General features: G+C 37.0%; 1 protein-coding gene across 2 annotated transcripts in view; it reads right to left on the reverse strand.

The window, feature by feature from the left end:
• WAC (WW domain containing adaptor with coiled-coil) overlaps positions 1-16314 on the reverse strand; it is a 58102-nt gene that overhangs the window by 13749 nt on the left and 28039 nt on the right. For both annotated transcript variants that reach the window (XM_032181480.1, XM_032181479.1), the window contains exons 8-10: positions 6508-6753; positions 4521-4643; positions 3402-3553 (exon numbers count right to left, since the gene is read on the reverse strand). In XM_032181480.1, coding sequence (XP_032037371.1) covers positions 3402-3553; positions 4521-4643; positions 6508-6753 — 521 coding nt within the window. The remainder of the gene's footprint in view (positions 1-3401; positions 3554-4520; positions 4644-6507; positions 6754-16314) is intronic.

Genomic DNA, 16314 nt, shown 5'->3' on the forward strand with positions numbered 1-16314 from the left:
TTTATGTAATATTAAACCTACTTATTTGTCTAAGAGGAAAACCTATTATCGCTAAAAGCTAAAAAAAAATCTGACTAGTAGATGAAAAGATCTTGGTTCTAGAAAGAAAAAGCAACATTACTGTAGATTATTCAGTGACCATTTCAGTTGAAGTCAACAGAACTATAGAGAAGTACACAGTTCAGGAGGATGGAACACCAGTAATTCGTAAATTGACTTATGAAGACTACCAAAGTATCTTTATGAAATGTGTGACATGAAAAACTTTGCTATCAATGCCTCCAATGCCTGAATTTTGGTCACCCTGTGAGCAGACAACAACTACTGAGGTTGTTCTAACAGAAGGAATCGTTTCAGAAGGAAGGTCCATCACAGGTAATACCATCACCTTGCAGATCCAAAGCAGAATACTGACTAGCTCCTTGGCTCGTAAATAAGTAAATAAAATTTTAAAAGGATTTGTAAGAAAAAAAAAAAAAAAAAAGCAGATTTGAGATAAAAATAAGCAGCTTTAAAGAAGCTACAAAACCTCTGAACTATTCCATATCTCCTAAGTGTTATGAAGATTCCAAGACTACTAGAACAGGAAAGAATAAGGGCTAAATCCCACTCTCCCTCCCAAATTTCTATAATCGACATTCTCACCAAGTCTGACTAGTCTTTCTAAAGTATGCTTTACACGATTATTTTACAGGAATTCCAAAGTTTGTTACCATACAACACAGACACAGCAGAACAGCCAGATGTGGTGCATCAGATCCTGGCATCACTCACACCGGGGCTGTCCCATGCACACAGCACGCCTCCAGGCAGCCGTAGCAGTTGAGTTTAAAAGCAGTACAGGCACCTCTGTGCAGCCCCTAAGAAACAAGCCCTGTCCTAAAAATAGCACTGTGCTGTTTCCAGAGCCAGCCTGGAAGTAACTGCAGATCTGGCACTGCGCTCTGCTTGCACAGTGCGAGTTCCTTTGTCTGCGCCTGCTGCAGAGAAGCCCCCTAAGCCAGGTAGCTTGTGTCCTGAAACAGTGTCCTGGCCCCACAGCACATCTGGATGATGCATAATTGACCTCAGTGATAAGATCAATAGCCCTGCTACCCACCCAGCCCACCTCCCAAAAAAAGGAGAGCTCAACTCTCCTCAAACCTGCATTTAGCCTTAAAGTTTGTTGCTTCCCCTGGAAACCTGAGGGAAGGCTCATGTGCCCAAAGGCATATTCAATTATACAGCTGGTCTACCAAGACACGTTGGCCTTACTTACGACATTTGGCTCGCCTTCACTTTCTCTTCGCACATACTTAACTACTGTGCCACCTATTTTATAGGTCTAATGCTGGCCTTTGTACCGGTTAAAAGGCAGTGGGTGCAACTTGGTCTGCATAGTCCTAGGAAAACACCTGTACAAAGCACGAGTACTAAAGATGCTCTAAGACGGGGATAAATGCCTTGCAAATAAAAGTAGAAAAAAAAAATCCTGCTGAGGTGTCATTTCTTCATGTTTTCTTTCAGAGTACTGTAGATCTAGGAGATGCCACAGAATACAACTTTTGAAAGTCTTACAGAGTAGCTGATGACCAGAACTTGAATAAAGTTGATCCAGATCTCTAGACTGTAGAGACCAGAAAGATCAACTTTAGACGATTGAAGGTAAACAGCTTAAGAGGAAAAATAATATATATTTTCATATCCCAGCATTTGAAAATGCCAGATATCACCTTTCTTAGTTTCAAGCTTACTATGTGACAATTTAAATACTCATCACCTGTATCTATAGGACGTAACCACATAGATTAATGATGCTCTCCATGGACAGAAACAAAGACAACAAACAAAAGGATTAGTACACGCATCTAGCTTTCACAAATCTTTGTACCACTGTGAATCACAAAAAAAAAAAAACAACAAACAACTGTAGGAATTATTTGGTTTTGTTTACATCCATGAAAGAACTCAAGAGTAAGAAAATTAGGTGCTTAGAATAAAATGATGAATGTAATCTGTCCTCCTGGAGATAAAATTATTCTGTTAAGGCCATCAAACTATAAGAGGTTCTTCTCCTAGCAGAAAATTGAAAGGCATCTTAGCTAAGCACAAGAGTCAAGAGGGGAGGAAAACAGATTTTAGGAGGGAAATAAAAAGAATCCCGAAGTCTACGTTCATGCTTCTTCCACTGATGAAATACTGCATACAGTGAGCAACATCCTGACAGACTGGGTTAGAATTTGAGGGTCTCAATCTTAAAGATCTCTGTATACAATGAAGAGACAGGATGACAAGTCCCCACTGCATGAAAAACAAACCTCCAAAGAAGTGTCAAACTCCTCTTTAACTTTCTTCCATTATTCACAGCCAAAATTACATTGATTTGTTTCGTTATTTTAAAAATTTGCCTAAAAGGCATAGGAGCAACCTATCTTGAATTTAAAAATGTTACATTCCACCATGAGGTAGAAATTAATAGCTCTGCCTTCTACTAAGAAAATCTTCCTTAATAGAAGGTCCTACAGCCCAAGGTCTCTTCCCACCTTTGATCTATAATATGACTTTCAAGTTTTAAAAAGCAGAAAGAAAAACTCTTGAGAAAAAGGAAAGTTCATCTACCTAATTACATTTACGCTTCCGATCTGCTGGACAGAGAAATTCTATAAACGAATAAATCTATCTTAGCTCCAAAATTATTTATTTCTCAATACTGCCTTTGTAGGATATGGAATACTGAGCTCAGATTCTGCAAAAGACTTCTTTTCCTCTGAACAGTCACCCATGAGAGGGAATCACAAAAAGAAAAAACGAAGTCACAACTTTGTTTTCTTCTGCATATCCATCCGCTTCTGGGAAGAGAAGCTAATTTTTAGCTTCAATTAATATTTCCTTGTCATTGATCTGATTAAGAAATTCTGAATGAATGAGGGTGGAGGGGGTTGGAAGGGAAAGGCACATGATGTTATTGACCTTGTAAACACCTAGAACCAAATCTGAGACTACAGCAAAGAAAAAGTCAAATCCCGTAAGAATCCCTCTCATTCTAACAAGCTTTTTTTTCGGCTAAAAGCTAAAGAACTGTTGCTTTCATAGCAAGCTTTTCTTCTCATATAAATATGCTACAATATTGATCTCTTACTACTATCTACAGACACTACTATTGCATAAGACAGCATCTGAGGTGAGCACAATATTTACTTGCAGAACAAAAAAAGCGTACTGTAAGACCATGCTAGAGCTGTACTGGGAAAACACAGCTGAGTAGTTGCTTCCAATTGCTTCTGTTCCATTTGGGAAAGATAACACACTTATTTTATCATCCTGTTTGTAACAGCTAGTACCTGGAAATATAAAGCAGCAATACTTACTATTACCCTTAATGGTTTCTTACTGCAATATGCCATAAATCAAGAGGAGCTTACCACCTTCTGCTGCGATGATACTGGTGGTGTAGTCATCAAAGGTTTAAGTGGAACGGTGTTAGTCTGAGGCGTGCTTATTCTTGGAGATACATATGATCTTGGTGATGAGGCATCAGATGTTAAAGACATTGGAGACTGATTCGATGGCTGAGCTGTAAAGGAGAAGATTGTTTCTTATAAAACCATATCCAATCTTAAACTGAAATAGATCTTGTATTTCACAGTATTTTATATTAGATAATACACAAACAGATTCAACTTGAAAGGACGGGGGTGGGGACGTGAACAACTGGAACAATCTAATGTTCAACAACAACCCTAAAGAATTGTATTTTCCCCAAAACGTTCATTTCTAAAACTTAGCAGAATGGAAGAGGCCTTTGCTCAATGCCTTTTACACATGAAGAGATTACATTAGTTTCACTTGTGATTTTTATTTTCAAGTGCTCAGTTCAATGTAACATAAAACACATGAACGCTGTACCTATTCACTCATCCTAAGACAAAACAACCGAAGTCACATTTCCATCATTACTTAAAAGTTAGTGTAATTGTAATACAGCTTATCTACTCAATATCATGACAATATTCATGACTTTGATTTCAGTTTCTAGCTTTAAGTTACAAACCACAATGTACTACAGATACCTGAAGCAATACCATGCCTAGAAGCTGAAAATTATCTACAGAAGACTATAAAGAACACCAGGTACAATGAACTCCTTTTAAGAACTGAAGGTCTCCCTCCAGAGTCACAGCTACACAGCCTTACAAGAGGGTTGTTCAACCACAGAAGTTACATTTTCTTTTAAACATTAAGTAAGTCACATTAAGGTTCAGAACAAACTTGCAAGTTTCACATTACTCGTATAAAGTTAACAAACAAAGAAAACCCCAAAAGGTGAGACAGAAAAACACGTTTACTTAGTTGTTGGCCAGCTTCTTGATCCCCAAGAAAAGATTTCTTATCCTGTTTTTGGGAAAGGAAGGTGTTCAAGATCCTCTACACCATGTGGCCAAAGATACGACAAGAAACAGCTTCTGCAAGTTTCAGTTGTATCAGCTTTTATAAAATACAACCTCACCATTTTACACGAGTGAGAAGACAACTTTAAATACCTTGCGTAGACAGTTGTGCGGCTTGAGAAATAAGGGAAGTGATATTGAAAGCAGATGGTCCAGCCGTAAGAATTTTATGGAGTATAGACTGCAGAGAGGCTTGTGTCACAGCTGCTGTTAGAACTAAAAACAAACAACGTTTCACTGAGAATTGTAAACAGTTTAAACCGTTCAAACTGCCTAAACATATAGAAGCTGTTTTTATCAACTGTTTTCCCCATGTCCACAATAAATCAGAGCACCACCTGATCTATTTTGCAATGACATTAGTTCAATACATGAATGCTTTGCATGTCTGACCAAGTCCTTGTTATTTAGCAGCTTATGTTGAAGACGTACATTTTAAAAAGTCTTTAAGAAACTGTTTAACTCTTCAACTTCTGATCTTATGGATCAATTATAATTTTTGCAAACAAAGAACACATTTGTTCTATTTGTTACTGCTGTAAGCAGAATAAGCAGGTTTTTTAAAGCTACCATAATTATTAAATACTGCTAATAAAAAAATAAAAGCTGTATCACTTAGCACCCCAAAAAGAGATTTGAGGGGATGGGGGAAAGACCATTCCCGATTCAAAAAATAACAATACCTTAAAATACCAATTATGGTAAAATTAAAATGCTCTAGTTTTTCTTTTAAAAAAATAAAATTGTTCTGACTTTCAGTCCCATTTGCTCCCACCTTATTAAGAAATTATTAATTTTCAACCAAATGGTTTTAAGCTGCACTACACAGTTAAAGCATCTTGCACAGTCTGAGCCAAGGAGATCCAGCCTCTGAACTAGCTTTTCAAAAAAGGTCTAGAGTCTTTGCAGGATACACTACCCGTGAATAAGTCTGAAAGAAAAAAGACCCACCAGCACAAACACAAAGTAACCCTACACTGTGCACAGTGAGGGCAGCCCTGCTGTGCAGGCTGAAGTCACACTGCCCATTTTTTTTTAATCTGTCAGCCATGCCCTCATGCTATCAAGGTAATACTAAGCACTTTTATTCCAAGACAGACATGGTTGCTGCTTAGATGTGTCCACATAAAAAAGGCAGGGAATTTAAGCTAGCAACTTACCAATAAAACACAACTGGCGTTGACAAGACCTATTTTTTTTCCAACACAAACTACAACATTCCTACTTTTTCAGTCCAACCTGGTATAATACTTTTAAAAATTTCTCCCAGTACAGGGGGAAAAAAAAAAAAAAAAAGTAATAACCTACTTGCCTCCTAGCAGTGAATGAAGATTTACTGATTAAAATGAAGCCAACTGAGTTTTTCCTCAGAAACGATTGTAATGTACAAAATCCTAAGTTTTAAGTAAAATTCTACTATTTAGGTTTTCCTGGTGTGCACTTTCAAAAAGTTCATTATCACTGGGCACTACATGTAAACGTGTTGCTTCCAATTTAAATTGATGATCAGTGCAGAACACGTTTGAACAACAAAACCAACGACAAAACCACTACCCAACATCTCCTCCGGTAACCTGACACACGCAGACATCATGAGATAAAATTACAATCAGAACACACCAACTCTACCTGTTCTTGTATTGAGAGGCACTACAGCTAGTTCTAAACCTTCCAATAAAGTCTATGTGACAAAATACCTGAGGGACACAGAGAATAGATGCGTAAAATTTAGCTGGTTGGAAAATTATCAATACGCTATCTTTTATTCAGAGCAGCTAACACATTATGTTAAAGAAAAAAGTTGCCAGGCAACAAAATTTAATAATCCCTAGAAGTTCTGGTATTTGAAACCATTATCAGAATAGGAGCTTAAACTGTGGAAAACAAGGAGTATCACATGAAACAAACAAATAAAAAAACTCAGGAAATTCTGGGCAACAGAATGCTGATACAGTGACTAAGTCACCAGTCTCAATGAAACCGCTCACGTACATGAGAATTTATTAGCTTAATTTTTACTTAATTTTATTACAGTAATGTGCATAAATAAAAGATTACATCAACTTTAAAGAATTCTTACCTTCATTGATTTTGGATATATCTACGCTAGAATTATTAAGCTGCAATGTGGCTTGCAGAGCAGGCAGCAACTGTCGAAGGAGATTTGGGTCCTGAAGTAACGGAGGAATTGGTGATTGTGGGACAGGTGAGACAGGAACTGTAGGAGCAGATGAAGCAGGTGCAGAAGCTGGATTCAGTCCAGAAGCAGAAGATGTAGAAGGAGTTGTGCAAGAATGGGGTACAGACTTGTCCACGGATGTAGACTCTGAATGGAATACAAAAAGTAATTTTAAATTTCCTCAATACAGCCTCACAACTTCTCACTACTGTAACATTCATATTCAATTCAGAAGATCAAAGTCTTTACTATATGAAAAAAAGCTACATATTCACATAAAAACTGAAGATATTTGATAACTAGTATAATTTAGGCAACTGAACCTAGTATTTATTAGGAACACACAGAAAAAATACTTTTACTTCAAGGATTTGACTGAAAGCTGCCAATATGACAAATGGGATTTTTTTCTACCATTAATGTACTCCTAATTATTAGGACAAACTTTAAAAGAAAAAATCTCTGAGGAATTTCTGTCTGCTGTGCATATACTCATTTTGTATGTTTTTACCCATCGTTTCAATCCTTCTTTGGAAAACATGTAATGAAGAAAAACTTTTTTGTAAAATTAATAGACTTTACGAACAGACTAGTATGTCAAATTTGACAGAGAACAGAAGCCATACTTCCCTTATTCAGAGACCAGACTACAAGATGCTACAAAATAAAGGCCAAGTCCATCATATACAATTCACCTACATTGCTCAGGATTACAATGTAAGATGGTAAGCTGTTCTGAAAACTTAAAACATGAGCTCCTCACATCCTGTGGCATCCTCACAACAGAATGGAAAAGCCATCTAAAAATATATCTGCTCATAATTAATTTCAAAGCTGTCAACTTCCCCTGAAGCATCAGGACCTGTATTCTTTATTTGCTTAATCTCTTTTTAGCAGCTAACAACACTTTTTGCCTATATACATGCTTAGCGCTTAAATTCTTAAATTACATCGTACTTAGATGATATCATATGGCAATTTGGTTCTAATTAATGAGAGTTCTTTAATACACTTTAAACATAACTTTCAGTTAATTTGAAAGTCTCTCCTCCATTCCAGTACTGTGAGAAATTCCTGCACTGACACATTTCCACACGCTACGGGCACACAGTCACTTCAAGTATCCTTTCTTTAAGAAGCCTGGATCTCTGTACTCTGATTTTAGCTTCCCTTTCTCTCGCCCCCATTAAACCACATCATGAAGCTTGACCCTCAAATTCCATCAAAATGAGCACTCCTATAGCACCAACAGGTTGGATAAGAATGAAAAGATGAATGTGGATCCAAGATCTCAACCAGGATGCTTGTACATTATACTGAAGACCTGATTTTAAATCCACCTCAAATTGGACATAGAACATCAACCTGGATATTCCATATTTCAAGTAAAATCCAAATGAAAGCTAAAATAACTGGTTTAGAAACTCTGTCACTTTTTAATTATTTTTTCCTTTGGAGAGAAAGTAAAGGTAAGAAGAGGTTGACTTTTACTATAGAAGAAAAATCAAAAGGCCTTTTTTTATTTTACTACTTAAGAATAACATGTCACATAATTTCTAAAAACTGTTGTTGTCTGACAGCCTGAACTGCAATTTTTGAGTTTGACACAGTGGGAGAATGTTAAAAAAAAAAACCAAAAAAACCTGACTGAGATAATAAATCTCTAAGAGCAACAAAACACAGAAGGGACATGGTTTCTGCAGGAAATTCATAACAGGTCACAGATACTGAAAAAACAACAACAACAACAACAACAACAAAAAAAAACTTTTGCTGACAATTAGCTGAGAAATGTAAAGCAGAAAAAATGCTGAAGAACCCTATTTTGACTGCTTGTAAGGATGCAACAGCCAGGGCACACAGACGTATTCCAGTGGTTCATGAAGTCTTCTAAAAAAGGAGGTGGCCCTATCTAGTTACAAAAAGCCTTGGGATAATAGATCTATTTTTTATTTTTTTTACTGTATTTGTAAAGGGACCTGGTTATTTGGCAGGAATGTTCACGAGAACATAGAACTTCCAGTAACACAAAGGAACAGCATTACAAACTGAAAAGGAAAATGATGATGTTACCAATTTTTTATACATTTTTTTCCTTAACAGGACTAGGACAATTGACTACGTATAAGCCCTCACCCTTAATACAGTTAAGACACTGATAAAAGTCTGTGTTATAGAAGTATTACATACAAAATCTCACAATACGATGTTGTTCTAGGTAAATGTATCCAAACTACCGCAAGCCAAGTTACATCAAGTAAACAAGAACCTTATCACACTAAAAAACATGTAAAGTTTGAACTAAACCTGTATCTGCCATAGCGCACATAAGGAAAACAAGATATATTGGCAGACAAAAGCAAGGAGATAAAGCAGAGGGGGGCATGCTAGTACTTGTAAGTTTTTTACCACAGTTTTGAGACCCTTGCAGGGTGGACCACCCTAATTAAAAAAAATAAAAATGAACAGAAATAAATAAATGGAAAAAAAAACAAACAAACACAAAACCTAAGCAACTACTAGGACTAGTTTCAAGACATATTTAATGTAGTTAGGCATGTCTTCACAGTTAGATTGTGTTATTTTAGTGGTGTTACATCAGTCCAATCATGTTCCTATGACCAGTGGTAAAAAGATGAAATTATCTACTCCAAGTCAAGAAAGCACTCACTACTGTATTATGAATTCACATAAGCAACACCTGAGCTTCAAATCACTCCACTACACCAAACAGCTTAAAGTATTTTTCACCCATGCTGCAGCTTTGTACACAAAAAAAGAAACCGAATCAAAGGCAAACTTGAGCGAGCAATACACTGAAGGCAGACCTCAAGATCAGTGCTGGGTGTTTCTCGTTTCTTGTACAGCAGGACTCGATGTCTGCTGTAGGGCAGATTCAAAGTCTGCCCTACAAACCCACTGAATGCCAGAGGTCTTTAGAAGTACTTAAGTTTGAGTGAGCTTCTCTGCTACAAAAATACAAAGTGTATTGTACCAAAACAACCAACACAATCCAATTAATTCTTTTAGACAATATAAAAACACTCCTCGCTATTCTGTAACTGCACTATTACAGACATTTTAAGTACATGTTAAAATACACCTATGAAAGGTATGTTTTGTTTTGCTTATTTCCACCCACATTAAACACCTAGAGAAAATGACGTGAAAAGATTCATGGCTAAGACTAACAGCTAAGACTAACACTTCCATTTTTTGAGACTGCTAACATTATGAAAATAACAGTCCAGATGTAACAGATGAATGTATCCCTATGATCACGACTATCTATACGTACTTAGTGATATAAAGGGTACAAAAGTGTTTCTGCCAAATCAAAAGTCTGAAAAGTATTTTTGTGGAAGTATTTGTCATTTTTAAGTAGCCTGAACGGCCATTTTCTTCTCAATAATGGGAAACTCCTTTGTGATGGAAGCAAATATGCTAAAAATACAGAATACAGACTATTTCTGTAAAATCACATTTTTCATTACTTATTTTAAACCAAACTACTTCACTCCATCGCTTGCAGACTAGACACGCTATTTCACAGACAGAAGGAAATACAAATGACAGCCAATTAAGAAAAAACTTCTAAATAATTATATAACTGTTTTTGTATACTTAACAAAGATTTGAAATTTGTTTCATTTATGATACCAGAAGTTGCAACTTTCACCTCTCGAGTTAACATAACCAGTCAAAACTCCTCAAGATGGGAGTGTCAGTTCTACAAAAATCCTCACGTTACCACTCACTGCAGCATTTCTCCTGCTTTTCCTACAAGTAGAAGCAGAAACTTCTCACCCTTCTCCTCCTCCCTAATAGCCCTTCTCTGATCTGCTTTAAGTTCAGACTGTTTCACTGTATGAGTTGCCACACACTTCGGTTTGTTTTTTCAGCATTTAAATTATTATTTCCTAGTTCCTAAAACATTTAATCAATAAATAAAGCGTTAAGAGTTACAGGACTGTTTAATTCTGAATTTGAAGTCACAACCATTGTGGAACATGTTAGGTGAAAATTGCATACTGAGAAAAGTTGCATTTCTCTACAAATCTCTCAGTTACACAGCTCTGACATGCTGTTCTGTACTCCTGAGTCAATTCAACTTCACGTTCATAAGCCACGTACAGTATTATTGCAAAATAAGGCTTTTGATTACATGGCAGTCATTCATAAATCTGATTTTACGCATTAATACATCTGTCATGGATTAATTCTGAAACTATGAAATTTTACAAAAAGAAAATGCAAATTGTGTGTGTGTTTTAGAATAAGCATTCTTAAAGGAAAGAAACCATATTGTAAAGGGTCATAAAAACGTCTAAGATGACAGTGAGTTAAAGTTGCCTGCTATTGGACAAGGTAATTCTCAAGTTCCTTCACATCAACACCAACTTCTACACAAACGACTCTAATCTCACATAAAATTTCAGCTACTATCATAAAAGTACCAAATAAAACTCTTAAAAAAAAAAAGAAAAAAAAGAACAATTAAAACTAAGAGCAGAACATAATCCACTGTGATCTTTTGACCTGTTGGAAACTTCATTAACTGATATTTATGTTTTAGCTCTTAAGATCACTGTTCCGAATCAAAAAGAGCAAGCAAAAAACCCAAACAGATAAACAAACTAATTAGATGCAGGCTATATATATTTTAAGACCAAAACACATTTCTGGACCAGTATCTGTTATCATGGGAGAGAAGCAAGAACTGAAGCCATCCAAAAAAGTAGGAAAAGAAAGCAACCAGATGGCAAACACAAAACAGGCGTGGAGATTAATTTACAGTAGTATGAAGAACTCGTAAGTGGTTTTACATTAGAACAAAGCATTTCTGAAGACCACAATGATTAGAGGAGGGCTTTCTATTTAAAATCATTCTGCTGGACTATGAGAAATTTGAGATGTACAAAGGTGCATCTTGGTTGCAGGTTTCACAAAGGGGCAAGTGAAAGAAGTGAACTGGAGGCTCCTGCTTGCCCCCGAAACGTCATTTCAAGGCAGAACTGAAATACTGAACGTTCCCAAGCACTATGGATTTTTTATCAAAAGGGCCAAGCAATCCTTTCAAGAAAAATTTACCACAGATTATTTTAGACAGCTGTGCCACAACGTTCTTTGATTACAGCCTAGATAGGAGAAGACAAAAGCTTAGAGTCTCCAAGTTTGTGGCAGTAAGTTAAAAGGCTCGAGAATCTTGCTGTCGCCAGTCGCTGCCTCTCGTGACAAGACCACTTTGCTCCTAAGCAAACCAGCATCTACAGGTGAAATGAAGTTCTTGGCCTAGTATGTTGCCACTGAAATAAAGTTATTCTGACTAGATTTAATGCAGGAAGTGAAAAACTAAGTCCCCCCAGGCATCCTGTTCCAGCAGAGCCCTGTCAGCACCACACAGTGCCAGCTGGGCCTGCACCGGGCCTGCCCTTCTCGTCCCCATGCTGCGCTGCACAGGCATGCTGGTAGGCCTCAGAACTGAGGCGGGACAAGGAATTCTTGTGTGTGTGTGTGTTTGTGACACAGAACTGAGGGGGGACGAGGAATTTGTGAGAGAGCGCACATGTGTGTGTGTGTGTCACAGAAGTGAAGAGGGATGAGGAATTTGTGTGCGCACGCAGCAGCTTCCTTCACAGGCCTCCTCCTGACAGTCAGCACGCTGAGGGGCTCCTTGCGCATCGTGGCTGGAGACTGCTGTAGATGGCTTGCTCTTATTCTGGCATGTATGTGGACAGGTGATTTATTCCAACAAATATATATATATATATATATATATATGTATATAATAATGATATGGAAATTACTCACAATTGACTGGGTAATTCCCAAATTATCAATATGACCCCTTCCGCATTCCAGTAGCTCTAACTACTTCACGTTTTCCTGTTTTGCTTCTTTTAATGACATTAAAAGACACAACGCGCTCAGTTCCCTGAATTCATATATTGTGAGCTTGAGTTGTATCTCTGCCATTGACAAGTCACACACGTGCTCTCATGCTGTGCTCTCCATGGGGGGAAACCAGCACTACACAATGTTCAGAAAGCCAATGGCTTCCTGCCCCCTACACCTCCCTTCTGCTCTATAATTGAACAGCTACCACCCAGAACAGCTCACTGAACTGCTCTGATTCAGTGCTGATGGCTAAGAATCATAACACATTCATTTGTGCTGAAGTACCATGTTCTGAGCAGTGAGTCGCATTTAGCTTTTTCGCACAGCTCAATTCCATCTATTAAGGACCTTAAGCCCTACCAAGATATGTGAATATTTAGAAGCAAAGCATTTTGTAAATACTTTAGGACAAATGCAACTAAGGAAATAACAGCAACTGGGTTCTCTCAAACGTACTCTAATTCTCCAAAATAATAATAAAAAAAATGTATTCTATTCATGTCGGATTACTTCAGTCTCAGAAGATAATTTTTATAATTTTTCCCAATTGCCAGAGTAAATGCAAAAGCTATGCTCAGCAAACATGTATGAAACAGCAGAATAAACCTCTAACAACCTCACCAATGTCATTTTTTTGTAACCACTGTATGAATTGAGTAATATACTTAGAACTGCAAAACTCTGCCAAAGAAGATGCAACAATAGCAGGAGCAAGGTTACCAACTCACTGTTGAAGACTAGCAAGTGTTATAAGTATGAAAAGCAAGAGGGTGAGAAAAGGATAAGGAAGAAGCTCAGCTGTCACTGACCAACCACTTCGATCTGTCAGCATCCACATCACCACCCACACAACACCGCAGCGGCCATCCTGCTGAATTCTGCCAGACATTTTTCAGAGTATTGCTGCACTAGAAACAGAAGTGGACTTGGACTAGAAACAGGACGGTACTTGGAAAGGTGTGAGAATTATCCTACAGACACACAGGCTGTTAAGATACAGACGGTAAAATATTTCATACAGTAACTGAATTAGAAATAGGAAAATATGTGGTGTGCCCTACAGATAAAGCAGCCAAAAAGTAGGAAAAGCAACCCCACACTTTACCTGCATAAAGCACTCACAGTGAGCACAAACAGAAGCAGCAGATTCTGACTGGAACATTCAAATCAAAGGGTAGAGGTCAAATAGTTCCCCAGGAACTCTCCACCACTGCCAGCCATTGAGGGCAGAGGACTACTGCTAAGAGCTGAGCTATAGTTCAGCCAGGGATTTTATTCAATCTCCTTGTGGGACTACAACATACCCCTGCAGCAAAAGAGATTGAGCTGAAAAAAGTGTTCTTGTTTGTGTTTCTTTTTCCTTCATAGCTATTACTGCATCAAAAAAAAAATAAATAATACACACAACAGAACTATTAAAAGAGTGGCATATCGCCACCAACAACACATTGACAGGAATAAAAAAATTCATTTAGGCAAGATAATTCACATATTATTCAGTCATTTGGACCAAGCTACTTTTACAAGCAATGCTAAAAGACAGCTTTACCTCTTTTTAGAGAGAGAGAGGGATGGGATGGCACAGCTATTGACCAGAAAAAAAATAAAAATCAAAGTCTGTTTTTTTGCTCGACTACCATAAAAATGAACCTCTCAAACCGTTTTCCTATTCTACAAAGATACTTTTAAAAGACTGTTTGAACTGACTATCTCAGAACAAGGTTTTCTTCATTTTGTACAGCAACCATGAACAAATACTTGAAAAATGATATACCTATCATACTACAGGTTCACAACCAAATCTGGGAGAATGAGTAACAGAAGAAAGCTAGACAAAAACATTGCTTACAACACTGCTTACTCCCTTCATTCAAACACACACGGTGCTACAAATATTATGTTGGTCAAATTTCTTATCCAAAAAACAAATGAAAGTCTTAATCACAAAAAAATAAAAAGGCAAAACTACTGAGAACACCTTTTTTAAATGTTTTTTTTTTTTTATCTGCACTGAATTTTTCTGCTTCTGAATGAAGAGAGATAATTCAAGCAATATGTCGAAATGCATGAAGAAGTGTGTCAAGCCTAACATTCACCTATTCTAACCCTTCAATTACTACCTTTAAAACTGCAATCCACCCTGTCTGAAGCTCAGGAAGTGCTGCATTTGCTCATAATTAAGTGCCATGAAATATTTACATCAACTAGTCATCGGTATGGCAGAACATATCCATTTCACTCATATAAGCTTAAAAAAAAATCTCTATGTAGGAATACAGGAATTAAGTGGTTATTAAGACAGAAGCATCCAAGGGAACAGAGATTGACAGGTAGGATTTATAGTGTTAAGACTGCCCCATATGGTCACCTGCACTATGTACCCAATTGTATATGCTCAGTTCTCAAACAAATACTGCATGTAAGAAGTACTAGAACTATCTGCCAACATTTCTAGCAGTAGTCACAGTGGGAAATTCCTTCAGCTGCAATAAAATGCATTTGCTCAGTTTAACTGGAAGCAAGTAAGAAAGGTATGTGGAAAACAGGTAAAGAATACCCTGTTTGAAGTCCAATTACACACCAAACAAGAATCAAACATCCAAAACAGAGTAAAATGTGTTTTCTTTCAGTATATTTTAAAGACAGCAACAAAAAAAAGAGAGGATATGCTTAAGAATAGAACATATCACATGGACATTTTGCACTGTCACATTTAAAAGAGTGCAAACTGCACTCAAAGCACAGAGGTTGAGCTGAAGCAGGTAACTTCATGGTGTTCTGTACAGGAACCACACACAGACACCTTGCTTCCTTTGCATAGGAAAGGGCTTTCCTCTGTTCCTCTGCATTTATAGTCAATTATGTTTCAGGTCCTGTGAACACTGCACAAAATCTAATGAAAAACAGCAAAATTCTTCACGTGCAATTTCCTTACATTGCAGTTATTTGCCAATGAACAATAGAGTTTGGATTATCTGAAGTACTTATATCTGCACTTAAATCTGCAATTTTTTAATTAAAAAAATGGAAGGCAGGAAAGCAAATGCAGAGCCTAAGACTAATATCAGACCTGAGTCGTCTTGGAGTGCTTTTTAGGACTTATCATTCTTCCTAGACAGACCCACAAATTTCAACAGGGCAACAGGCTGTTCAAAAATTAATCCAGTGTCATCCTAGTTAGGTAACACTTTGTATTAAAAACAGATTATCATTTTTTTTTTCCTCTCCCAATTCCCCCAAAACATCATCATCTGACAACGTTATTCTCTAGGAACTCAACTATACCCAAACATCACTAATAATACACTTCTCCAGTCCCACGATCTTCTTTAGCTTTTCTTCCCTAGCAATGAAGTAAATCCAATTAATTTGTAGATTTTTAAAAGTTCACAACACACAAAGAAGTCATGATCTTTGTTTGATTATTCTAAATGTTTAAGGTATAATAACAAAGAAATACAAATTTCAGCAACCTTGGACCTGAAGATCCAGTACATCATGAAACACAGATCATAACAGAAGAGTAGCTATTAAAGATATGTAGAAAATTTTGTTGCTTTCTGTAAAAATGGCACTTGCAGTTTGACACTAGCTTTCCAAACCGTAACAGCAGTTCAGAAAATGTAATGGTCCAAAATGACTTTCAAACAGTGTAGTTACATCTATGTTAAGAACTCAAAAAATGGCAAAGATCCAAAAGAACATGAGGGAGGAAAAAAAACTAAAATGTATTACTAAGAGATCATCTGAAATTATAATTTGCAGAATAAGCCAGTAAACACTACAGTGTCAATTTAAAATTGTGTAAGA

Source organism: Aythya fuligula, chromosome 2 (assembly GCF_009819795.1).
Source record: "Aythya fuligula isolate bAytFul2 chromosome 2, bAytFul2.pri, whole genome shotgun sequence".
In the NCBI taxonomy this organism is placed as follows: Eukaryota; Metazoa; Chordata; class Aves; order Anseriformes; family Anatidae; genus Aythya; species Aythya fuligula.